This window comes from Homarus americanus, unplaced genomic scaffold (genome assembly GCF_018991925.1).
Source record: "Homarus americanus isolate GMGI-L3 unplaced genomic scaffold, GMGI_Hamer_2.0 scaffold32929, whole genome shotgun sequence".
NCBI lineage: Eukaryota > Metazoa > Arthropoda > Malacostraca > Decapoda > Nephropidae > Homarus > Homarus americanus.
Genome location: NW_024737097.1, coordinates 10551009 through 10577350, shown reverse-complemented (window position 1 = coordinate 10577350; position 26342 = coordinate 10551009). Strand labels below are relative to the sequence as shown.

At 41.0% G+C, this 26342-nt stretch overlaps 1 protein-coding gene across 1 annotated transcript in view; it reads right to left on the bottom strand.

Annotated features, from left to right (window-relative positions):
• Positions 1-26342, bottom strand: part of LOC121873111 (cadherin-99C-like) — a 143295-nt gene that overhangs the window by 16271 nt on the left and 100682 nt on the right. Inside the window, exon 27 of the mRNA XM_042376423.1 lies at positions 14173-14315. Within this exon, the coding sequence (XP_042232357.1) occupies positions 14173-14315 (143 nt within the window). The remainder of the gene's footprint in view (positions 1-14172; positions 14316-26342) is intronic.

The following is a 26342-nucleotide window of genomic DNA, read 5'->3' as shown; positions in this document are numbered from 1 at the left end:
TTCAAAATATTTGCACAGAGGTTCTGAAGATTCCAGCAACCCCTCAGGATGTGAGGAGACTGGGACAAAAGCAGGGGGTTAAGCCTCGCCCCCTCAGGATCACACTAGGGAGTGAGGAGGAAAAATGGCAAGTTATCCGGCAGGCAAAAAACTTAGCAAGGAGCGAGGCATTTCGAGATGTATTTATTCACCCAGACCGCACGGTAATGCAGAGGGAACAGCACAAGAAGCTCCTGCTGGACTTGAAGCAGAAGAGGGAGGAGTCGAGAAGGAACGGGGACAGGTGCACATGGGTTATACTCAGGGGGAGGGTAGTGGAAACAAGTGTGCCGACACAGGGCCAGGGGGCAGCAGTGCACCCTCCACCCACTCAACCCCCCACCCGGGAGGCGGCACCAGCTCAGCCTACCGGACAGGAGGGAACGAGCGCCGTGTAAACAATGAAATTTTTAACCACACCCTGCAAAATACAGTGTACTTAGCAAATGCTGCAGCTTCTGAGAATGTGGGTGGAGCGGGTTTATTACTAAGAGCAGAGACGTTACCGAGAACAAATTCTGGCTTGAATGTCATGTACACTAATACCGACACGTTCCTTGATAAGAGGGAGGAGTTTGAAACACTACTAAGAGTACACCAACCAGATATTGTAGGAGTTGTAGAACTGTTGTACAAGAACAGGAGAATCGACCCAGAGGAATGTGAGTTCAGTATTGCTGGATATGACTCATTTACGAACCTAACTCAAGAATCCTGCAGGAGGGGTGTGGTTATCTACGCTAGGCAAGACCTTAGAGCCAGCCAGGCGAGGGTACAGGGAGAGGATGTTTTTGAAGAGTCCAAGTGGTGTAAAATTAAATTAAAGGGAGGGGACTTACTTATCGTCGGGTGTATCTACAGATCCCCGAACTGTGGCCCACTAAATCAAAGGAACTTAAGAACCTTAATAAACAATGCGGCGATGCTCAACCCCAGCCACCTCCTTATCATGGGGGACTTTAACTATGGCGACATCGACTGGAGAAACGAGTCCACCCCGAATGACTTGAATAATCCTGCTACTCTTTTTGTAGAAACTCTGAGAGATAATTTTCTGTTCCAACATGTGAGAGACCCGACACATTACAGAGGGGAGCAAACACCCAAGCCACTTGACCTCATCATAACAAACGAGGAGGGTATGGTGGCCAAACTGGAACACCTTGCCCCAGTTGGCACCAGTCACCATACAGTGTTGTCATTCAGATTTAACTGTTACCTAGTTCAAGATAAGGCCAGGCCAAGGTGCAAATATTACAAGGGAAATTACAATGGGATGAGGGAAGAGATGAGGGGTATCAACTGGCCTGACTTATTAAGGTACAAGAACGCAGACACTACGCTGAATATCATAACTAGTAAAATGACCCATTTGATCGATAAATATATACCCAAGACCAAACCCAGTGCTTCTAGGAATACGAGGGGATCCCTACACATGAACCATGCGGCGGTCGACAAAATTAAGAAGAAAACCCAGAAATTCAAGACGTGGGTTGGGTCAAACGATGAGCAAGACAGGAGGATGTATGCAAGAGCCAGAAACCAAGCAAAGATAGAGTGTAGGAGGGCTGAAAAGGAGTTCCAAAGGCTGGTTGCACGCGAGGTCAAGTCAAACCCAAAGGCATTTTACCGCTATGCAAAGTCGAAATTGAAAACGCGAGTAGGAGTATCAGACCTGAGGCTTGAAGATGGTAGTTACGCAGATTCTGACCAGGATAAAGCTGAGGCATTGAACAGCTTCTTTTCCTCAGTGTTCACAAGAGAGGATGCAACTAACCTTCCTGCGTTTGAGGACAGACGGTTCGACACAGCACTGACCCACATTGTGTTCACAGAAGAGGGTATTAGAAATAAACTGTCCAGGCTAAAGGTCCATAAGAGTCCTGGACCTGACATGGTGCATCCTAGAGTGCTAAGAGAGCTGTGCAACGAGCTTGCAGAGCCCCTGAAGATTCTGTTTTGTAAATGCCTGGATGAACAAATGGTCCCCAGTGAATGGAAAGTGGCTTATGTGAGTCCTATCTTCAAGAAGGGCGATAGGCACTCCACGAACAACTATAGACCGGTGAGCCTGACCAGCATAATATGTAAAGTACTTGAGAGTATTATCAGAGATGCAGCGATGGAACATCTACTACGAAACAACCTTGTAAAAGATTGCCAACACGGTTTTATGCCGGGGCGCTCTTGCTTGACACAATTGCTCAAGGTATTGGATATTTGGGACCCATATTCTAGAACGGGGTGGTAATATCGACAATATTTACCTAGATTTTGCCAAGGCTTTCGACAGTGTACCCCACGAAAGGCTGAAAATCAAACTGGAAGGGTACGGAATTCGGGGAAATGTCCTAGCATGGATAGAAGACTTTCTACATGACCGCAAGCAATGTGTGGTGATTAATGGCACGAAATCGTCATCTGTACCTGTAACAAGTGGGGTACCGCAGGGTAGTGTATTGGGCCCGCTGTTGTTTGTTTGTTTCATAAATGATATGCCTGACGTTGTACACTCCTCCATACAAATGTTTGCCGATGACGCCAAGTTATTTCGGGAAATTAAGAACCAAGCGGACTGTGAAGAGCTGCAGAAGGACCTCTGTGGGCTCCAGGAATGGTCGAAGGAATGGCTGCTGAGATTCAATGTCACGAAGTGTAAGAGGATGCACCTGGGGCGTACCAACGGTAAGGAGGCGTACCATATGTCCCAACGGGATGAAGAAAATGTACTAGTTGAGACTGTGTGTGAGAAGGACCTAGGTGTGTATGTTGACAATGAGCTGAAGTTCTCGGGCCATTGTGAGAAGAAGGTAAATCAGGCAAATAAATTATTGGGTCTTATAAGAAGGTCGTTCAGATATCTAGACGGTCCGTCCCTCGTGACGATCTTCAGGAGTGAAGTGCTTCCCCATCTGGAGTACTGTCACCCCATCTGGTCCCCGAGATATGCTAGGGACTGTCAGTTGGTTGAAAATGTTCAAAGGAGGGCCACCAAGCTGGTGCCTGCACTTCGGCATCTCAGCTACCCTGCGAGATTGGAGCGCCTGAACTTGCCTAGCTTATACTACAGACGGGCAAGGGGGGACCTAGTTGAGGTTTATAAGCATCTCAGGGGGCACTACTCAGTTGAGTGTCCTTACTTGGAGCTGGCGGACGCTCGCCCCACAAGGGGTCACAGCTCAAGATTGAAGAAGCCGCAAGTCCGGAAAACCGTGAGGGCAAACTTTTTCGGAGTGAGGGTTGTAAACTCTTGGAACAATCTACCAGAGAGTGTTGTGACGGCACCGAGTGTGAGCTCTTTCAAGAGAAGACTTGACCAACACTGGAGCGGGTTCAGGTACATTCAGGAGCCGGTGCATGCCCAGTATTTGCCAACAGTGCGTGACAGAGACGTGACCGATCGCCCGGGCGGCTAGCGAGCCGACCTTTTGGTGAAGAATATAAAGGAAAAGAGACGTGACCGATCGCCCAAGCGGCTAACAAGCCGATCAGTGGCGAAGAGGATAAAAGTAAAAGTAATGTCAATTATATTATCCTAACTTTAGTTTGAGGTATTATTTATTACTATACCTGGTTTTCCCCCCAAAATTTCTCAGAGAGGGAAGAGCCAGCAGTGTAGTGTGAGAGGGGGAGGGAGTCATGTCCATTATTTGAATGGACATTAACTTGGCGACTGTATTTCTCTATTTCTCTTAAGTATTAATTGTGTGCATGTACCATCATAAAATTAAGATGTTATTTTTACTAGAACATAGGTATTGTGTTGGAAAAAGTGGAGTTTGGGGGTCAGCTGGTCTCTATTTCATTTTATCCCATATATTATGTTATTCATTTTACGCGTTTCTCACTTTCCGCGGTACCCTGTGGGTTACATTAACCGCGTAAAGTGAGGGTTGACTGTAGGTTCTTACATCTGATTTATAATCAGATTTCACTGCCTGTAACTTTCCACTACCTATGAGTAAGACATGAGTTGAACACGTGAACGGTAGCTTTCCCAAGAGGGAGAAGCCCATACGTCAGCATCTATGTAAGCGCGCACCAGGGGCGACGCTCTTAGTCAGTCACTCACACCAACTTTTATCGAATGGACATTGATCTACGTTTATATTACATAAATGCCGTCCTCTTTCTCATTCACTCATAAATAGTGGAACTTACGGTTGATATACACTCAGGAATTATAAACATAATACTTTTATAATAAAACAAGAAACTTCAATTGGGTTTCGTTACCAAAAGCCCAATTATATTATATGTGTACCAACCTGGTTATCTGGGGAATTAACCAGTGTAACACGATTACAATATATTGGAGGATACATTACCGTCGTTATTTGAGGCTTTACTGTACAGCTTTTATACTCTGTCTTTTATTTACAGTAATACCCAGATTTACGCGGTCAATTGAACCCGCGGAGGTCCGCGTAAAACGAGAAACGCATAAATGGAATAACAGAACATATGGGATTAATTGAAATAGAGACTGGGCCGACTCTCAAACTCCACTTTTACCGACACAATACCTATGTTGTAGTAAAAATAACATCTTAATTTTATGATGGTATACACACACAATTAATATTTAAGAGAAATACAGTCGCCAGGGTAATGTCCATTCAAATAATGGACTCAACTCCCACACCCTTCCCCTCTTCCCACGCTAGCTGGCTCCTCCCTCTCTGAGAAATGTTTGGGTGAAAACACTAGATTTTAAGGTATAGTAATAAATAATACCTCAGACTAAAGTTAGGATAATATAATTGACATTGCTGGATTCCTTGCAAGACCAGGAATATTTTGAATATACACGTCATATATTTTGCACAAAAGATAACATATATGCTGTGTAAACAAAATTCTTACATTAGATCTAAAATTTGTATGTCTAATGCAAAATCCATGATGTTTATATTTAAAATGATCATCATATTGTAAGAATTCCAGCAATGTAAATTATATTCTGGCCGGGTAATTTGTATGAATTTTATGAGCTAAAACAAATATCTTCAGTAAATAAATAATTAAACTTCACCCAGACACTATCTGTCAATCAAAATACCCCACCTCCAGCTCCCCCCCTCTTCCCACGCTCGCTGGTTCCCTTCCTCCCTCCCTACCCCCCACCCCCACCTTCCCTCCCTACCAGTGAAATATTTGGGTTAAAACAGTATATTTACATTTTTAACAATAAATAATACCTCAGACTAAAGTTAGGATAACATAATTGACATTGCTGGATTCCTTGCAAGACCAGGAATATTTTAAATATACACGTCATATATTTTGCACAAACGATAACATATTTGCTCTGTGTAAACAAAATTCTTACATTAGATCTAAAATTTGCATGTCTCATGCAAAATCCATGATGTTTATATTAAAAATGATCATCATATTGTAAGAATTCCAGCAATGTAAATTATATTCTGGCCGGGTAATTTGTATGAATTTTATGAGCTAAATAAAAAAAATTATACTTCACCCGCGTATATGAGTAGATGCACCGCGTAAATTGGGCATTCCGGTTCTGGCGGGGACGCGTAAATGTGGAAACACGTAAACGAGAACTGCGTAAACCGAGGTATTACTGTATTCTCATGCCTATGTAACTGTTGATATATGTATTATTGTATTTTGAGGACTTTGAATGTTCTCAAAATAATGCACATGTGGATGGGTCCTATTGACATAATGCACAGTAAAAGGGTTAAGTGTGTCGCCAACCCTGTTATGCTGCAACCCTCAATATGACATCACAGTATGCACACAGCACAATATGGCAGCAGCCACACACATCTCTGAGTCAGCGGGCTAGTTAGCAGAACTGTGTGGTTCGCCCTTGGCTATTATATTTTATGATGTGTTATGTATCAGTTTCATTTTATATAATACTGTAGCTATTTTTGTTCGTTTTTGGAGGAGGGAGGATGAAATTCTTAACGAGTATATTATGACTTTTTTCTAAAATATATTAAAATTTTTACCAAAATTTACATTATACGGTAGAGTCCCTGTGATCTGGTACCTATAGAGATATGAGAGGTGCCAGAAAAAGAGATCTACTGGTTAGTTGAATCTCACTCTTGGGATTCCCCAACAAATCCTACAATGCCCAGTGCTATAGGCTGACCTCACAAATTTGTGTCTAAGAAAACGGACTTCTTTAACACTTATTCAACTCTATATCAGGATGTGGCTTAGACATAAAGAATATATACATGTTGTACCTCTCTAGTCCGGCAACCTCGGGACCTGACTGGTGCCGGACCATGGAAATTCACCCTTTTCCTGGACAGATAGTGACTTGCGCTTCCGTTTGCACCACTTTCACTGCTTCGTGGTCTCTTTGAAGACATATTGAAGGGTTAAATGTCGTACAGTAGCTTCTCAAATTTCTAGAGTTTTTAATTCAATGTTTTTTATTTGGACACACAAAAAAACACTACATAATTTAAAATTTTGACGGCAGAAACTTGAATTTCGACGGGTTTGAACGGCCCGCCAACGTTCAGACGACGTGCACAATCGTGTAAACAGCGTCATTTCTCTTATGTACAAAAGATTCATTATTGTTTATTACTGAATGTCTTTTTGATTGAATTAATGTTTATGTGTACAAAATGAGCAATACAATTCATTAATAATACGTAGAATATTAAAACACACGAGGAAATGAGACAGCATTGTTTTCGTTGATTACAAAACCAGTGACTGACTGGTTCTACATATAAAACAAGAAAATAAGACCCTGGTTGTAGCTGTAGTAAAATTAATGTAAAAAATTAATATGGTTGTTTTAAGTAATGTTATTTAGTGTTAATAAATAGAACAATAAAAGTAGCAAACCATTTATGTTAAAAAAAAAAGTGGGACTGCGCGTATGTAAGTGCGCACATGTGAAAAACATATCGTCATTACTCTACATAAGAATATGAAAGCAACACCTATTTACTGTTCATATGTTTTAATTAATGTTTCTGGTTTTTTTTTTAGAATTAATGTTTGTGTGTGCAAAATGAACAATACAATTCATTAATAATTTGTGGAATATTAAAACACACGAGGAGACGAGATGGCTGCCGGCATTGTTTTCGTTAATGTTTACAAAACCAGTGACTGATTGGTTCTACATATAAAACAAGAAAATAAGACCCTGGTTGTAGCAGTAGTAAAATTAATGTAAAAATTAATATGGTTGTTTGAAGTAATGTTATTTAATGTTAATAAATGGAACAATATAAGTAGCTAACCATTAATGTTAAAGAAAAAAAGTGAGATCGCGTATGTAAATGCGCACATGTGAAAACATATCGTCATTACTCTACATAAGAATATGAAAGCAACACTTATTTACTGTTCATATATATTGAAGGGTTAAATGTTGTACTCTGTATAGACAAACAGAGAGAGAGAGAGAGCCGAACTGTCAGATGTAAACAAACCTTAATTTCCCGCGGCTTTGTTGTTGTTTTTTTACGGGGATTAGCCCACCCGGGCACAGGTCACTGACCCACATTGGAGCCTGAGGGGCAAAAATGTAATACTCCTGTGATAATAATAATAATAATTCAGATAAGTAAAAAAAAAAAAAAGCTGGTTATCTACCTATTGGGCAAACTAAAATCGTTCCGGACAACGGGAGTTTCCGGACCATAGAATGCCGGACTAGAGAGGTACAACCTGTAATATAAAACTATAAAAAAAAAAATTAAATTAAGAGTATGGGTGTGTATGTGTGGGAACTGAACGTTTGTGGAGGCAGTGTACAGTTAACCCTCACTTTACGCGGTTAATGTAACCCGGAGGGTACCGCGGAAAGCGAGAAACGCGTAAAGTGAATAACATAACATATGGGATTAATTGAAATGGAGTCCAGGCCGATCCCCAAACTCCACTTTTTGACGACACATAACTATGTTGTAGTAAAAATAACATCTTAATTTTATGATGGTACATGCACACAATTAATACTTAAGAGAAATAGAGAAATACAGTCGCCAAGTTAATGTCCATTCAAATAATGGACACGACTCCCTCCCCCTCTTCTTACAGTACACTCGCTGGCTCTTCCCTCTGAGAAATTTTGGGGGGAAAACCAGGTATAGTAATAAATAATACCTCAAACTAAAGTTAGGATAATATAATTGACATTGCTGGATTCCTTGTAAGACCAGGAATATTTTGAATATAAACGTCATATATTTTGCACAAAAGATAACATACTTACTCAGATTAAACATTTTATCTAAAAATTTTATGTCTAATGCAAAATATATGATGTTTATATTCAAAATGATCATCAAATTGTAAGAATTCCAGCAATGTAAATTATATTCTGGCCGGATAATTTGTATGAATTTTATGAGCTAAATTAAAAAAAATTATACTTCACCCGTGTAAAGGGGTACACCCACCGCGGAATGTGAGCATCCTGGGTTCTGGCAGGGCACCGCGTAAACGTGGCAACGCGGAATGTGGGACCGCATAAAGTGAGGGTTGACTGTACTATAACTGTGCCACCGACCCGCCACCCCATCCACCATGTTTATTGTTACATGTGGCTTAGAAATGAAGAAAACATAATATGAAACTATAAAATAAGAAAAATTATGAGCATGGATAATTGGATATGTATGTGTGAAGGTGGGCTTCTGTAACTATATTGCCAGCCGAGATGGTACAGCACTGCCTCCCCTGGGGCCTGCTGTAAAGTCACAGCATACACACAACACAGTGCAGCAGCTACACATATCTGAGCCAGCTGGCTGAACTGTGTGGTTCACTCTTGGTATTAACCCAGGGCTATTTTTTATATATAAAATATGTGCTATTGTATTATGTGATGTGCTATGTATATTATTTATTGTTTTTGTGGAATCAGCCTACACAGTCAATTAAAGGAGGTGCCGGACCATCAGTTCCCGGATAATCGGTGATGTACCTGTATTACCATAAGAAGTGCATAGCAAAGGGTGAATCCACCAATTGAGAATGGTTTAGGCTAGGAATATGCCCAATAATTTTAAAGAAGGACTTGTTATGAAACACCTTAAAATAAATTCATGGAGTTTATAGAAAAGTACTGAACACAAACCAAATTTGTCGTGGTGGTATCCTGTTATATTCTAAGGCTATGTCCCATGTGCGAGCGTCCTGCGGCATCGAGTGACCGCATGAGTAAACGCGCTACCTTGGTGTAGTGGACAAACATACGTACAGTGATATGCCCGTTAGCCGGAACAATTGGTGCAGAGCACTACCGGGGATGAGAGATTTCTGGGTAACAAGACAACTTTCTCAAACCCGAAAGATTCCTTATCCCCAGAACCTTTTCTGGTTACTGGAAAAAGTTTCCGTGTGTCTAAACTAGATCTCTTGCCCAGACGCACACTAGCCCACTTCCCCAGAACGTTTCTGGGTGCTGGAGATGTTTTCCTTGCAGCTAAACTACTGGAATCCATAAATACAGTTCTAATTAAGTTAGAAACTTAATTTTTTTACTATAATAATACAGAATACTTTATCTTAAAGTTTAGTTAAAGAAATATATTTAAAAACATAAAATATAAAGGATACGGGCATGAATGAAGCTGTGTATTACAGTAAAGACTGTTATTTTCCACTCCAATAGAGCTGTGGGGGATTAGTGGTCTCATATTACTGATCTGATGGAATGTCAGATTACCCTTTCTTGGGTGGAGGATTAGTGGGTCTCACCCTGAAGACGTCTTGAATAAACAGGAAACCTAAAATATTTTTAGAGAGATTGTGGTAAGTACAGATATACTGTAAGTATAAATGCGCAAAGTTGTATCCCTTCGACATTACTTTACATAACATTTTAAAATATGGAGTGAGAAAGCAGAAAGGTGTGGGGAAACAGAGAGATGTAGTGGAAATGAGTGTTGCCAAGCACTCCTCAAGAGCTGATATTTAACTTGCTACCATGCAGTCACACACACGCGGATGTGTCTTAATTCAATTGCTGGGGGTGTATGAGTAGTGTTGGGATGTGTGTGTGTGTTGGAGGGTGTGCTTGTGTGTGATGTGTAGGTGGTGTTGGTGTGTTGACGGAAGTGAACCTTTTTGGAGGGTAGGGTCGCATGGTCATTCCCCCCCTCCTTCCTCACTCAAGCGTGACTAACTGTGATAGGGAGATGAATTTTATATCATAATGATGCTTCATAAATTCTCTACCAAATGTTACCAATAGGATATCCTTAAACAAAATATTTCTATATGATAAAGTGATGGGAATACCATTCTTTTATAAGAAAAAAGTAAGAAATGTTGATACCGGAGTCAGTAAAATCAGTTCTAATTCCGTTATACAAACCATTTTTTTATCAAAATAATCCTGAATACTCCATCTAAAAGTTTGATTAAATTAATACAGTATATTTAAGAAACAAAAGCTCTACATGATACGGGTGTGAATACAGCTGTTACTTTTATCTTCTTCACCACTGATTAGCTTGTTAGTCGCTTGGGTGATCTGTCATATCTCTGCTACAAACTTCACTCAATTGCCTGTATTACAGGTACATAACTAATCATGTCTTAACACTTGTGATGAAGGTTGGGTGGGAGATTATTGGGTCACGTTACTAACCTGATCTGATGCAACGTTAGGTCACCCAGTGTTGGGTGGGGATTAGTGGGTCTTATGACCTGAATATGTCTTGAATGACATTATTTTTTACCTATGAGGTATATACATAGTACTATACTGTATTGTATATGAAGGGCACATGTATTAATAAGCACAGATTATTACAGTAATGTATCTGTACTAATTAATGAAAAACAAATAAACAATATTGTATCATGAATGAGTCAGTACAGTAGACAAACAGTGAGGCAACGACCCTTTGGGGGAGGGGGGCAGTGCGGTCACTGTTACCCCTCAATGGATCCTTCAACAACAAACGGAGGAGAGAAATTAACGCTTATAAAATGTCAATGATTTGACTTACAAGAATATAACTTACATTGCTGCAATTCTTGTAAGATAGTAATTAATTTGAGTATAAACATCCCTTATTTTGCACCACACACACGGGAATTAGTGGTTTGGGGGGTGTCGTGGTCACTTTTACCCCCCTAGACCCTTCTCCCTCCGGCTGGGAGGAGGGGGAGAGGTGGGTTGTTGACAGCCAGGAGTTGGGAAGATTAATGCGTACTCAAGGTAGAGGGGTTTCATCTGTTTGCTTATAAAATGTCACTGACTTGACTTAGGAAAATACAGTGGTCCCTCGGCTTAACGAGCAGTTCGATTAACGAAATGTCAGTTAACGAATTAAGTACCTCCCATAAGGATCTTCAATTCGGTTAACGAACAAAAGTTTGATTAACGAAATCCTTAAGACAAACATGTTTTGTTGTGATCAGTTGATGGGCTAGTCTGCCAATTCTATAATCTGTTCTATGTTTACATTCGTTTCCAGTGGAGTAAGTATCAAGAAAGTTGTGCTCTTTAATATTTGTGCATTTATTAAAATTAAAATTGTTAGTCATTTTAAAATTTACCGTAATTAACATATTGATAATATATGCAGTACAGGGAACTAGTTTTTTGTGCGCCCATCAGCCGCTTGACTCAGCCACCAGGTGTCAGTTTGGCTTTGTTGACAGTGGAGTGAACATCGATTTTGTTGGCGTCTTGAATATTTTTGCATTTTTACATTAAAATTATTGGTCATTCTGAAATTTAGTTAACATATTGATAATATACAGTATAGCACAGTGCAGTGTTGATTTAAATAAAATAATCTTGTATTACACCTAGTGAACTTAAAATTATATTGGTGAAATGACGGCATCAAGCATGGGTCCCCTTAAAGGTGATTTCTCCTCCATCCCCACTTCCTTCTCTTCTCCCTTCTCCTCCACCCCCACTTCTAATTCCCATCATCATCATCAACCAGGAACCTTCTACATACACACCTCAAAGTAAGTGTACTTTACTGCATTTTTTTACTTTGTATGTACTTTTCTGTGAGCTGGAACCAATTACCCAATATCCAATTGAAACAATGGATTCGGTTAACGAACGACTCTGTGGAACGAATTATGTTCGTTAACCGAGGGACCACTGTATAACTCACATTGCTGGAATTCTTGTAAGATAGCAATTATTTTGAGTATAAACCTCCCTCATTTTGCACCATACATAATAATTTTAGAAATTAACGTGCAATTGAGTACAGGTTGTGATAATTTGTGGCTGCAGTTTCAAAGCTTTGTGACATCACTAATGTATAATGAGTCTCCATATGCCCAGGTTTATTCCTTGATCAGTTGTCTTAGTGCAAAAGTAGCCCTGTCAAGCTATCATGTATCAATTAATTTTAAAATAGAAATTATAATGTAAACTGTTATAAGACAATGGTTTAGTAGTGCTGTTAATGTGTGTGCTGTGTAAGTGTCTTGGCATGTCACCTCACCACCTGACTCCTAAACAAACTCTTCATCAACTTCTTCAAATCCTACAATGTGCTTGGCAAGCTCAAAACACACACACACACACAGGAATTAAAACAACAAGCATCCAGTGAGGGTTTTGTTGTGTGGCTGCATGGAGGCAAATTAAAAGATCAGCTGTTGAAGAGCTTAGCGCTGGACAACACAGGTGCATTTTATCACTCCTTTCCACTCCAACTCTATAATCACCCGCACCTTTCTGCTTTTTAAAATGTTATGTAAAATAATGTTGAAGGGATAAAACTTTGCTCATTTATACTTATAATTATCACAATCTCCCTAAAAATACTTCAGGTTTCGTGTTTGTTCAAGACAACTTCAGGTCATGAGACTCACTAATTCCCCACCAAAGAAAGGGTGACTGACATTCCATCAGGTCAGTAATGTGAGACCACTAATCCCCTACCCCACCTCCACTTGACATTGATTAAGATCACGCCCCCCCCCCCCAAACAAAAAAATTTTTAACTTTCATCTTTATTCAAGACATTTTCAGAAACTTCTCTTGATTTTCAACCTCGGAAAATTTGTGACTAAAGCCGGAAATTTTTGGAAAATTCCGGCTTTGGTAATGATTTCCCAAATAAATTCCAATTCTGGCTATCGGAGATTTCCGGGTTTGAGGGATTCCGGCTTACGGAGATATTACTGTATGTATTTCTTTGATGTGTCCCATGTAGACGCATGAAGCATTCGCGAGTGACCAGGAAGTGGGAACTAGACGCGCGACCTGGAAGCAGCGATCAAATATTTTGATCGTCGCTTCCTTAGTCGCGCAAGTCCTCGTTTTCTACACCAAAACTAAAGCAGACTATACATTCATTTCCCACTGTTAACAGCTTGATCTTACCAAGAAATAGATCCTTGTGGACTATTTAGGTAGCTGCAAAATGTTTCTCTCACATTCTTTGCAGAAGAATGAGAAGCATTGTTTATTCTAGAAGCTGCTATGTTATTCTCAACTGTACACTCTTGAAATGCATATGCCGTTGCATCCAGACCCTTTGTGTCATTGATGATATTATGGAAAAGTGTAACACACTTTACAATGTCAACAGAAGTATCTACCTTTGTTTCAATAACTTTATTTAAAATTCTCCATTTACTTGTACAAATTCCAAATGCACACACCACAACATGCCTGGCATGTGACAATCTGTATATAAAATTATTTTTTCTGTCTAGAGCATTCCTAGGATAGGGTTCCAACAAATATACACAGAGTGGGTAGGCATCGTTCCGAATCAAAATACATTTTGATGTAATCATGAAACTTCTTTGAATTTTGGCGAAGTTCCTTGTAGAGATGATGAAATTTGCCTACTTCCATCCTCCTCTGAAATATGGAAAGTTTTTACCCAGGTACCTATGCAGTTACCACATGTTGAAAAGCATTATTTTCTAAAAGTACCAGCAAACATCTGCTCTGCGTAGATGGCATGTTTACACTGACAAGACGCTGGCAGGTGGGAAATAGGTTGCTTTGAAAATAGGTAGTGCACTGTGCCTTAGTTGCTCGATGCTGCAGGGCGCTTGCACATGGGATAGCCTTAAGAAGTTGCAGTTGGGGTATAAAAATGAAAATACTGTGGACAGGTTAAATAAATTTCAGACAAATATCACCTTCAAATAACAAACACAAACCTTTTCCATTGCACACAGATGTAGCAGATTCCAATGACTCCCATGATGACAATGATGCCAGCAAGTACAATAAGAGCTACCTGGAAGCCTTCAAGTGTCACAGCCTTCACCACAGGAGTGACAGGATGGGAAGTTTCCGTCACCTGAAAAATATTTGTATTTAGAGTAGGGCAACATTTCATTTATATACAGGCAATGACTGTCATACAATGGGGTTAGGCACCTCAAAAAGTCATCGATAAATGATCAATCATATATTGTATCAATATTAATAACTTATGGGGAAATATAAGTTCTGTTCCTGAGACCCAGTTCTATATCCTGCTGCTACAATGATTAGATAGTGTCTAAATAACTCAAATAATTTATAAATAGTCATATACCTGTACAGGGTAATCAATAAATCTATTAAAAATAAAGATAAAACCAGACTACAGCTACTCCTCGACTTACGACCTACTTGACTTATGACCATCCGGACATACAACCGCCCCAGTAGTACCAATTTTTTTTTCAAATTACGTATTTTCGAGTATCGACGTTAGTGATTGCGCTGTGTACCGACAAAATTTTCGTTTGTAATTCCCTTTAAAATGGCTGGCATGCTTAAAAGTGAGAGTTTTGTGGTGCTGAGAAGAAAAAGAGACCCATTTTAGATTTTCTATGTATTATCTTCGCATTTTCGACTTCCGATCAATTCAACTTACGACCTGGATTTGAGTCCCTAATCCAGTCGTAAGTCAAGGAGTGCCTGTATAGTTATTTTTTTACTGAGAAAAAAAAAAGCACCGCCCCACATTCTAATTTTGGCATGTAATTGGGTGGACCAAGACACCTATGATCTCATGAGTCCTGAGTCTAAATAATCACCCACTTGTCCCTCAAAATTCAAGTTGACCAGAGGATGACCAATGCAGCTCCTGGGAGATTAATGTTTAGCCTAGCAAGTCTCTCTCTTTCTCCACACACACACACTACTACTACGACTTTGCTGTCACTTGGAATCGAGCATTACGATCATCCAGCTATGATACAATGATATCAGTTATTAAAGATGTCACCTTTGTTGGTGAGCTCTAGGGTGACTTGACAGGCGGATACGGGACCGGCAGGGTCGTCCACAGATGTTGCACATCTGGAGGGGTACATCTAGTGTGAGAGGGGAGGCGGCAGCATCTTTCTGGCACTGGTGCTTGTCTACCTCAGTAAGCAGTCGGGCTAACTAGAAAGTATTGACACCTTCTCGTGTGGTGCTCCTCCAAGCATTACGGTGTGGAGTAATCGTCTCCTGGTGAGGGGGTCGATTTGGCACTTTTTCAAGTCTTTCTTAAGACAATCTTTATACCTTTTCCGTTGCCTGCCAGCATTACATTTACTATTCGTTAGGTGACTGTAAAGTAGCTGCTTTATCGGTCTACAGTACTGTCATCAGTGCGGGTAACATGGCCAGTCCAACGTAGTTGTTCATGGATAATGGTAGCCTTGATGCTCCTACAGTTGATGTCAGCAAGAATACTGCTCTTGTCTTCCCAGTGAACTCGGAGGATGGAACGTAGACTATGTTGGTGAAAATTTTCGAGTGTATTGAGGTGCCACCTGCATGTGACCCATGTCTTGCTGCCATATAGCAGGGTGGGATAATTTCAGCTCCCTACACCTGAAGACACGGGTATGGAGTCTGCCAAAGGCTTGAGATGCACATCTGACCTGATGTTGAATCTCTTCATTGATGTCCACGGTGGTGGACAGGTGGGAGCCGAGATACTGAAAGTGGGTAACATTAAAGAAAGTAGTGCCATTAAGCTGGATGGTATGGTGGAGATGTGGCTGAACCAGCAGAAGGCTGAAAGAGAATATGAGTCTTATGTACATTTACCTCAGTAATAGAAGCTGCCAATATATTTGTTCCTCCCTGGAGTCGTCTTATGTTAAAAAGACCCTTCATCCGGTACTGAATGTCCACCCCACCGGCTAAATTGGCACTGGCACAAGTAAGGAAGGCAGCCAAGAAAATGGAAAAGAGAGTTGCTGCCAGTACACACCCTTGTTTTGCCCTTTTTGGATGGGGAAAACTCAGACTGGGTGCCATTGTGCAGGACACTGTTGTTCATGCCATCGTCGAGTTGCCTCACAATGACAACGAATTTGGGTGTCCAGCCAAAACGGCTGAGGTTCCAACAGAGGGCTTCCCTGTTGATCGAGTCGAAGGGCCTTGGTCAGGTTGATGAAGACCATGTAAAGGTCACGATACAATTTTCCTGTATCTGGCGGACAGCAAAGATCATGTCAGTGGTGCATGTGATGGTTTAAAGCCATATTAAGATTCTGGGAGGAAATTTTCCACCATAGGAAGAAGTCTATTTAGTAAAAACTCACACAATATTCATTGGCTGTACAGTAGGGTATGCTATAACGAATGGATCCTACTACGAATATTCCTATAAAGAACGGTTTTACCTATAAAATTGATAATGCTATAACGAACGAAACTCGTACAACGAACATTATAATTTTTTTTTTTTTTTTTTACTAATTTATTGTTTCTGTATTACAAGTATTAATGATATTCTTTATTTCAAGGGTTTAGATGCATATTTATGCACTTTTTTACAATTTTTACAATTTAATATTATATTTTTCAGTGTTAAGTGGTTGTATTTGGGGGCCTGGAATGGATTAATCCTATAACGAACGAATGCCATAACGAACAAGGTTCTAGAACCAATTAGATTCGTTATAGCATACCCCACTGTACTTATATTTTAGACATTACCACCATTGGTGAGTAGAATTTTTGTTTTACATTCATAAATATTATTTAAAACATATATGAACAGAAAATAAGTGTTGCTTTCATATTCATATGTAGAGAAATGACAATATGTTTTCACATGCACGCACTTACTGTTCATAAGTTGGCGTTCACAATCGTCTTGCCTTATTTATTTACCATTAGTGGTTAGCTACTTCTAGTATTCCATTTATTAACATTAAATAACATTACTTAAAACATACATAAAGGTATTAAATTTTTTAAATTAAGTTCACTACAACTACAACCAGGGTCTTATTTTCTTCAGTTTCTTATGTAGAACCATCGTCACTCACGAAAACAATGTCGTCTTGTCTCCTCTTGTGTGTTTTAATACTCTACGTATTATTAATGAACTGTATTGTTCATTACGCATGTATAAAGATTAATTCAATCAAATACATATTCAGTAATAAACAATAATGAATCTTTTGCACATATTCTTAAAATAAATGACTATGTTTTCTTGAGTGAGCACGTATACATTGGGGTTTCACTATCAATCTCACTTTTTCTTTAATATCAGTGGTTACTGCTACTGTACATTAAATAACATTAATTAAAACATACATATTTTTTACATTATAACTTCAGCAATGGACTTGTTACATGGAAAGCGTAGTTTTATAATGAAGAGGAGAACCAGGGTAAACACAAACATCTTAAAGTAGGGCTTCTTTTAATTGCTAACGTTTCGGAAATAATCTTTTTCCATCATCAGAGCCTAAAAAGTTTTGAAAAAGTTTAAAAATACAGGTGATATACAATAAAAACTTCAAAATTTAAAAAAAAAATTAAAAAAGAGCAATCCACTTCAAAACCGACAAAAATGACGAGAGACCTACATACAAAGCTAAAGTCAGGAAATAAAAAGTATGAAATAAAATGTACAGGGGGGTATTACCTTAATTCAGACGAGCCTTAATGTGAAAAACATAACAATTCACTAGAGGCCATATCACAAAGCGATGGCTTTTCTTTGTACTGGTGTAATGCCTCCATAATGAGGTGGTCTGTATCAGTCGCTCTTGCCAAGAACTGAGAAATCAGACGGCGAAAACGGGTGGTCATGTTGGTGGGCATGGTTACGAATAGCTGAATGTGGTGGTTGTGTTATTAAATGGCCTGTTCGAACGGAACGGCCCAAGTGTTCATGGATGAGAGTTATCAAATGTCTTTTAGTTTTACCTATAAATGCCGCCCTACAGCTAGCACACGTAAATTGATAAACAACTGAGGATTGCAGGTGTGTGGGTATGGTGTCTTTAATTTTAAAGAATTTCTTTCTTGAACTCTGGGTTTTAAAGATTAGTCTAAGAGAAATTTGTGGATAGAATTCATTGAAAAGCTTCTTAAGTTTATTTCTATGGGTGAAACTGAGTGGGCCTGTGTACGGGATGGTGAAATAGATAGAATATTTAGGGACAGTGTGGATTTGAGGCTGTGTGGAACTAAAAAAACCTATTAAGCATTTTGCCAATTTAAGTGTCTGTAAATCTCTTAGGGAAACCATTGTTAAAGAGTAGTTCATTTATGTATTTTAGTTCAATATCAAAGTGGAAATAGCTAGAACATATATTGAAGGCTCTGTTGGTAAGAGTACGTACTAGATTACGTTTGTAATTAAGAGGAATAAAAGATGAAAATTTTGAACTCAAACCAGTGAAAGTTGGTTTTCTGTATAAGGCTGTCTTGAAACTATTATGAAGACGGTGGATATTAACATCGAGGAATGAAAGAATATTTTCCTTTTCCAATTCATAAGTAAATTTGATGTTGCCATGTTTCGAATTTAAATAATTTAGGAACATAGGGACGTGATCAAGTGATCTGAAAATTAAAAAAGTGTCATCAACATACCGACGATAGAACAAAGGCTTAAATTGGGGGGGACATTCGGTAAGCCAAAGCTTCTCGTGGTGACAGAGGAAAGCGTTGGCCAACGTGGGACCTAAAGGTGAACCCATAGCAACACCATCACATTGTTTATAAGCTTTGTTATTAAATAAAAACAAACAATCATTTACAGCCAGTTTTAAAAATTCTTTAAATTGTGGTCCATTGAATCCATCAATTATATCAGTATTTGAGAACAGTTCATCTGTACATATGTCAATAGTTTCGGCAAGAGGGATGTTGGTAAATAGAGACTGTATATCAAAGCTAGCCATAACACAGTTGTTGAATGAGATGCTAGTTAGCTCCTTAACAAAACTAAAAGAGTCTTTAACAGAGTATTGATTAATGGTGATTGGTGACAGTATGGGAACGAGGAATTTAGACAGATTATAGTTGAAGGTGCCGAGGGCAGACAATATAGGGTGTAAGGGACACTCATCCTTGTGTACCTTTGGTAGACCATACAGGATACCTGGTTTAGATCCGCTAACAAAGAGTTTTAAAAAGGCAGAGTCGTGAATGACATTATTTTTTCTAAGTTTACGAAGAAATCTGTTAATCTTGTCCTCATACTTAAGAATTACCCTGAATAACTCGTCTAGAATGGGGGCAAATTTAGTTCGGTTGTTAAGTATATTCATCATTTTCTCAACGTAGGACGTTTTATTGAGTATAACAACACCATTACCCTTATCTGGTTTAGTGATGATAATATTGTAGCTGGATGCCAAATTTTTAAGTGCGAGAACTTCTTCCTTAGAAAGAGCTTGTTTGGTGCTGAACGAGTTGTATGAATAATAGGACCAAAACGCTAAGTGGCGGAAAGAGTTAATGAAATAATGCAAACCTTTTGATACTGGATCATATAAACTGAGAGGAGACAGTTTCTTAAAAAGACTCTCAAAACCAAGGAAATGGTTAAAAAAAGTTTAATTTGCGGGGATTAAAAGCATATTTCAGACCTTCAGATAAAGCTTGTTGTTCTACTTGAGAGAGGGTCAAATCTGAGTAGTTGAAAATCACCTTATTAGGGGAAACATTACCGTCGTGAACATAACCTAGTTTTCTAAGTTTGTGGTACTGGACGAGTTCAATTCTAGAAGTCAGTTTATAATTTGTAGTATTTACTAAATTCTGCAAATGGTTGCAATCTAAATAAGACACTTGAGATTTTAATTCCCGAGATAGTTTAACGTGCTTGTCACGGGTAAGGTTAATATTATGTTTCTTTGTCCTTATTTCACTGCTAAGTAGATGTCTCTGGCAATTTCTGTAGGACTTGGAATGCTGCAGATTATGGTTACTGAGTTTAAATTTCAAGAAATTGGGGATCAGGTTCTGTGAAGAGCATGAATCCAGAAACAGAAGATCACACTGTAGCTTTCTCAACTTGTAGCCCTACTTCAAGATGTTTGTGTTTACCCTGGTTCTCCTCTTCATTATAAAACTAAGTTTTTTACATTAGTTTTACTAAAACAACAACCAGGGTCTTATTTTCTTCAGTTTCAGGTGGATAACTGACATTATGGGTGTAAACACTGACAACAATGCCGTTTCTTATCCTCTTGTGTGTCTTAATATTCTACGTATTATTAATGAATTGTATTGTACATTACGCATATATAAAGATTAATTCAATCAAATACATATTCAGTATTAAACAATAATGAATCTTTAGTACATTTCTTAAAAGACAAATGACGCGGAATCCTAAAATGAGCATGTATACGGTATGTTGGCGTTACCGATCCATCTATTTTTTTTCTTTGCCATAAGTGGTTAGCTACTTCTATTGTTCCATTTATTAACATTAAATTATGTTACTTAAAACATATATATATTAATTTTTTTACATTAATTTTAATGCAGCTACAACCAGGGTCTTCTTTTCTTCATTTTCTCATGTAGAACTATTGTCCCAGACTTCCGGCTGTAAACACAAACGAAAACAATGGCGTCCCATCTCCTCTTGTGTGACCATATTATTATTCATTTATATTGTATAAGGTGCATTCAGAAACATTATTTAAAGAATATAGTTTGCAATTTTCATTAATTGTATTGTTTTGGGGGGAAATGAGGGTAAAAAGCCACACAAAAGATATGAAAAGGTCACACTTGGGAACGCATCTCATTATTATTGCTTTATTTTAATGGTAATTAATGATTCGAGATTAGACGATTTACCTTACACTGCAATATTGGAGGACACATTAACGTCGTTATTCGAGGCTTTACTGTATATATAGCTGCTCCTCAACTTACGATGGGGTTAGGAACCCAAATCCAGGTCATAAGTCGAAAATGCAAAAAATAATACATATAAAATCTAAAATGAAATACAGTACAGTAAAAATAATCAATAATGAAGAATGAATGCGGTGTTACTGTGCACTTACCTTTAATGAAGTCAGCTGAATGCACACGGGCCCCCACAATTTTTAATTATACATGGAGACTACATTAACTGGATGAAACAGAGGAGGAGACAGGTGTCACGGGTTGCGCTGGGCCTCCCGCACAACCTATCCCAAATGTTTGTTTAGGTAGAGATAAGGTACCCGGCCAGCTGATAGGGGTTATCTCACGCCTCAAAACCACATTTTAGCCAGTAGGCTTTAGACCTTCGGTTATAGAAGACCTCCTGCTCCGTGGATTTAGAACAGGGGCCATACAGTCCTACCAGTGCTACGAGTTTGTGTGTGCAAATCCCCGAGATTGTTGATAAGTCCAGCGACAAGTTAACACATCCTGTAAAGGAAGTGATCAATGGTGAGGGCCTGGTTGCTACAAGAGCACTCCAGGCCGGCCTAATAGATCTAAACGATTAATTCTCCAGGTTGACAAACTCTCCCTTATAAATTACGGTACTGTGGCGTGAATGTGAGTGACTGACCTATCCATGCAAATTATAAGTCCAGTGTATGGAATTGTGCCAAATAAACGTAAGTGCAATTATCTGCCCGTATCTGTGACCCCTCTATTATTATTATTATCAAAGGTAATGACTGATTGGTTATGACAAGTATAGCCAATAACTTAGATGGATGTTGGAAGTTAATGGAATTCATTAAATCATCATTTATCAAGTACACAACACACTGAATGCCGGAAGCAGAGTGAAATTCTACGTAGTGATACACTATAATCTCCTGGGTGAGTAACCAGTGTGAAGGTAACTGAGTTCTCTATGTTTGTCTTTGATACCCCCAAAATGTTCTACACTACGGAGGGTATACGCAAACACTTGTTATCTTGAAAATAGGTTCGTATTCTTGTACGGGAGATATACAGAGGAACAATAGACAGTGGGCTTCCACACCATAAGGACTAGCGATCTCCACTCTCTGTATCACTCCGCGCTGGCATGTACAGATGCCAGCATTCACAAGCTGAATACATAATATGTAAATATGATAATTCATATACATCACATGGTGCATAATAAATGGAAATATTACACAGGATTAATACATGTTCTGTAATACTTTACTATACATAATACACAGCTTAAGGTACTACTTCGTGTCCATATTATACACCTCCCTCCCCCCTATACGCTCATAGTTTCATCTTGAGCGGAACTTTTGTTTCTGAGTCGCTCAGACCTGCGGAGTACCGGGGCAGAAACACAAGGTGGGGATGGATTTACTGTAAAGACATCAACATTAGGGGACTCAACTAGGGAAGGGTCAACACTAGGCAGCTCCATAGGTCGAAGGAAACGACGGTTCCTTCACCATACTCTACCACTAGGAAGACGCACTTGGTAGTCCCTGGACCGGCCAATACCCATGACAACCCCAACCTTGTCCCAGCGGTGAGATACCGGATCTTGAATCCTGACCTGCTGGCCAATACTCAACCTGAGAAGGGGGCGGGCATGACAGTCGTACCGAGCAGCGACATCTGTGGCTCGTTCTGCTGCACGGGGGTCACATTCTTCAGTCTTGGCTTGCCATTCTTGAGAAAAAGACTTCGGGTGGGCAGGAACACAAGACCTGAGATGATGTCCATATAGAACCTGGGCTGGGGAGCGTCCGGTGAAGTTCGGGGTGTTGCGTAACTCTAACAAACCTCGATCGAAATCCTCGCAGTCGATATTTCCTGAGGGTGACACCTTAAGGATCAGGTGTTTAACAGTCTTGACTGCGGCTTCAGCGTGTCCATTCGCCTGGGGGTAGTGGGGCGAGGTCACAACATGACGGACTCCCCAACGGTCCATGAAGTCCTGGAACTCGTGGCTGGTGAACTGGGGTCCTCCATCAGTCCTGAGGCGGAGGGGAACTCCAACTTCTCTGAAGTAATGTCTGAAATTCCGGATGGTAGCAGTAGCCGTTGCATCACTACCACAGGGGACAACAACAGGCCATCCAGACAATCAGTCGGCAATGACGAGGGAGGACTTTTCCTGCCACTGTAAAGAAGTCGGCCGACACAGACTCGAAGGGTCTTGAAGGGTTATCGTCGCACATTAAAGGTTCCTGTTGCTGGCTGGGTTGCAGAATCTGGCACGGCTCACAGGCACGGACGGTACTTGCAATGTCCGCGTCGATTCCGGGCCAAAATACAGTCTGCTTCGCCCGTCGCTTGGTGGCCTCCACTCCTCGATGGCTGTCGTGAAGGCGGGTCAAGGTACGGTGGCGTAGGGCAGCAGGAATGACTACTCGTGGACCATACAAGACGAGGTCTCCGTCACAATAGAGGTCCTCGCGTATCTTCCAGTACGGGAGTAGCGATTCATGAAGGTCGTATCGGTTAGATGGAAATCCCTGGGACACACAGTCGACGAGCCGGATGTAGGAAGGGTCGGCCCGGGCTGCGGTGCGGAGATCTTCAAGGGTCTTGTCTGCATCCGGTGCTGTAGACTCTTCTGATGTGAAGACGGCCTTCAATGAGATTACTGACTTGAGGGATGCGGCAGCTGTAGAACACAACATCTCGTCCTCTGGGGTGGGGCGACTGACAGGGGCACGGGACAGAGCATCCGGGATGCACAGCAGCTTACCCGCACGCCACACAGCCGTGAAGAGATAAGGCGAGAGCTTCTCTTTCAAACGTTGAAGGCGAGGGTTCTCTACTGCATCCAAAGAGTAGTGATTGATAATTAATAGGTACAAGAGGGCGATGATCCGTGAAGAGGGTGAAGTGCTGAAGTCCTATCAGGTAGAAGCGGCACTTCGCCATCGCCCAGACCACAGCCAACATCTCCAGCTCAATCGTGTCATATCGGGTCTCGGCGTCCGTCAGGAACCGGGATCCACACTGAATTAAGCGGAGTTGTCCATCGCCATGGTCCTGCAGAAGGGCGTAACCAACGCCGTAGAGTCTGGAGGCGTCAGTCTGGAGGACGGTGGGTAGGGCTGGGTCGTAACAGGCGAGGACAGGTGGATTTAAGAGGGCCTGCTTGACTCGCTGGAAGTCCTCTTGATGATCTGGGGTCCACAGGAATGTCCTCCTGGGGCTCAGCAGGGGTAGTAACAGCTGGGCTGCGGCGGAGATGTCAGGTGAAAATTCAGCCAGCTGATTGACCAGACCCAAAAAAGAACGGAGGTCTGTCAGGTTGGCAGGGGTTGGAAAATCCCTGATTCCACTTAATTTCTCTGGGTCAGCTGCGATACCTGATGCTGAGAGAGTGTACCCACAGAAGTTCACTGATGGTGCAGCGACTACAAACTTGTCAGCGTTGAGGGTAATCCCGTACTTTCGACATCTGGTGAGAACTTCATATATTCGGGAGAGGTGGGTACAGTAGTCTTCGTCATGGAGTAAAATGTCATCAACCACCTTGACACAATTCGTGACTCCTTGAAGGGCCGCGTCACCACGTTGACAGAATGCATCGCCCGTAGCGGCAAATCCCATGGGGCCTCTGCAATACTGACATCTTCCATATGGTGTGAAGAATGTAGTCAAATGCTGGTCTTCTTCGGCCAACTCGATCTGCCAATAACCACACAAGGCGTCCATCGTTGTAAAAAACTTCGCCTTCGGGTCCACATTTCGAACAGCTGCGAAGGGTGTGGGTGAAGGGTGGGCTGGACGGGAAACTTGCTGGTTAAGTTTTGATAGATCGGTGGTGATCCGTACTCCACCACGAGGTTTGGCGACGGGGACGAGAGGGTGGCACCAAGGTGAAGGTTCGTCTCCGGCCGGCTTCATGATTCCCTGAGCAACCATGGAGTCAAGCTCTTGTCTAATTAGCTCTTTGTAGGCGTGAGGAATCAAACGAGGGGTGTGGATGGCAAAAGGTGTGGCACCATCCTTAAGATGAATCTTCATAGGTGGACCCACCATTGGCTTGAGTGGTGTGGATCCTAAAGATTTCTTCTTAACCAACACGTCAGCAAACTCCTTGAGAAGGTAAGCTCTTGCATCAGAAGGGGACGTGTCAGTAGAGATAAGGAGTTCCTTCAACCTGTTGACATGGGTGACCTTTAAAATAGGTTTGGGGAATTCCTTGGAAATAATGGCAAACTCTTGACAAGGGCCATATGATAAAAGCGGAGTTGGGATCCCATCATGAACATCAATCCGGGCTGAGCAAGACTGCTTACCAAAGGTAAGAGTAGCGCAGAAAGATCCCAAAGCTGGAGCCATCTTGGAACCATCAGCTGTCAATTTCGTTGTCTGAGGAGGGGGCTGTAGGTTGCTCCGGGGTATTCCCAAACTTGCTAAGTGTTGTGGACCAATTACTGAGACGTCAGCACCGGTGTCAGGTAACATCTGAAGACTGGATGACAAGTTACCGTAAGAAATGACGACACTGATGTGCTGGGGCGTCGTGTCTGTGGAACAATGTACACGACGGCAGGAACGACTGGGCACAGCGTCTTGATGCTTGCCAGAAGGAGGGGGCGTGCCAGCACTACCTGAGGATGACTTCTTGGATCCTTGGTGGTGTCCTCTCTGTGTCTTCTTACGACAACATTTGTCATAATGGCCCACACGACCACAAAGTCTGCACTGAACTTTGCTAGCAGGGCACTTGACTGTGTAAGCCCAGTGACCCTGGCGGTCGCAACTTCTGCACACGCTTTGAGCAGCTGGGCACTGGGAGGCATCATGCTGTCTCGCGCAGCTGTTACACAAAGCTGCTGCTGAAGGTGTAGCTGGAGGGTGAGGGGTGGGGTTACCTTGCTGCTTCTTACCCTTTCTGTAGGAAGACACCGCCCTCACCTGGTCAGGTTGTGAACGTAAAGCTGAAGTCGCACACCTGGCGGCCTCGTACGCTCGACATTTTGTAACTACATCTTGAAGGGAGGAAGTGGGGTCAAGTGAAATGAGACGCTGAACTAGCTCCTCATCTCGAATACCCGTTAAAATAATTGTCTTGAGTTGTGTCTCTTCACAGACTTGAGAATTTCCAGGACAAACATCAACTTCCTCTGAACATCTTTTCAGTCTTACAAAAAATGCATCAAAAGATTCTCCATCAAGCTGCTTACATTGGAGGAGT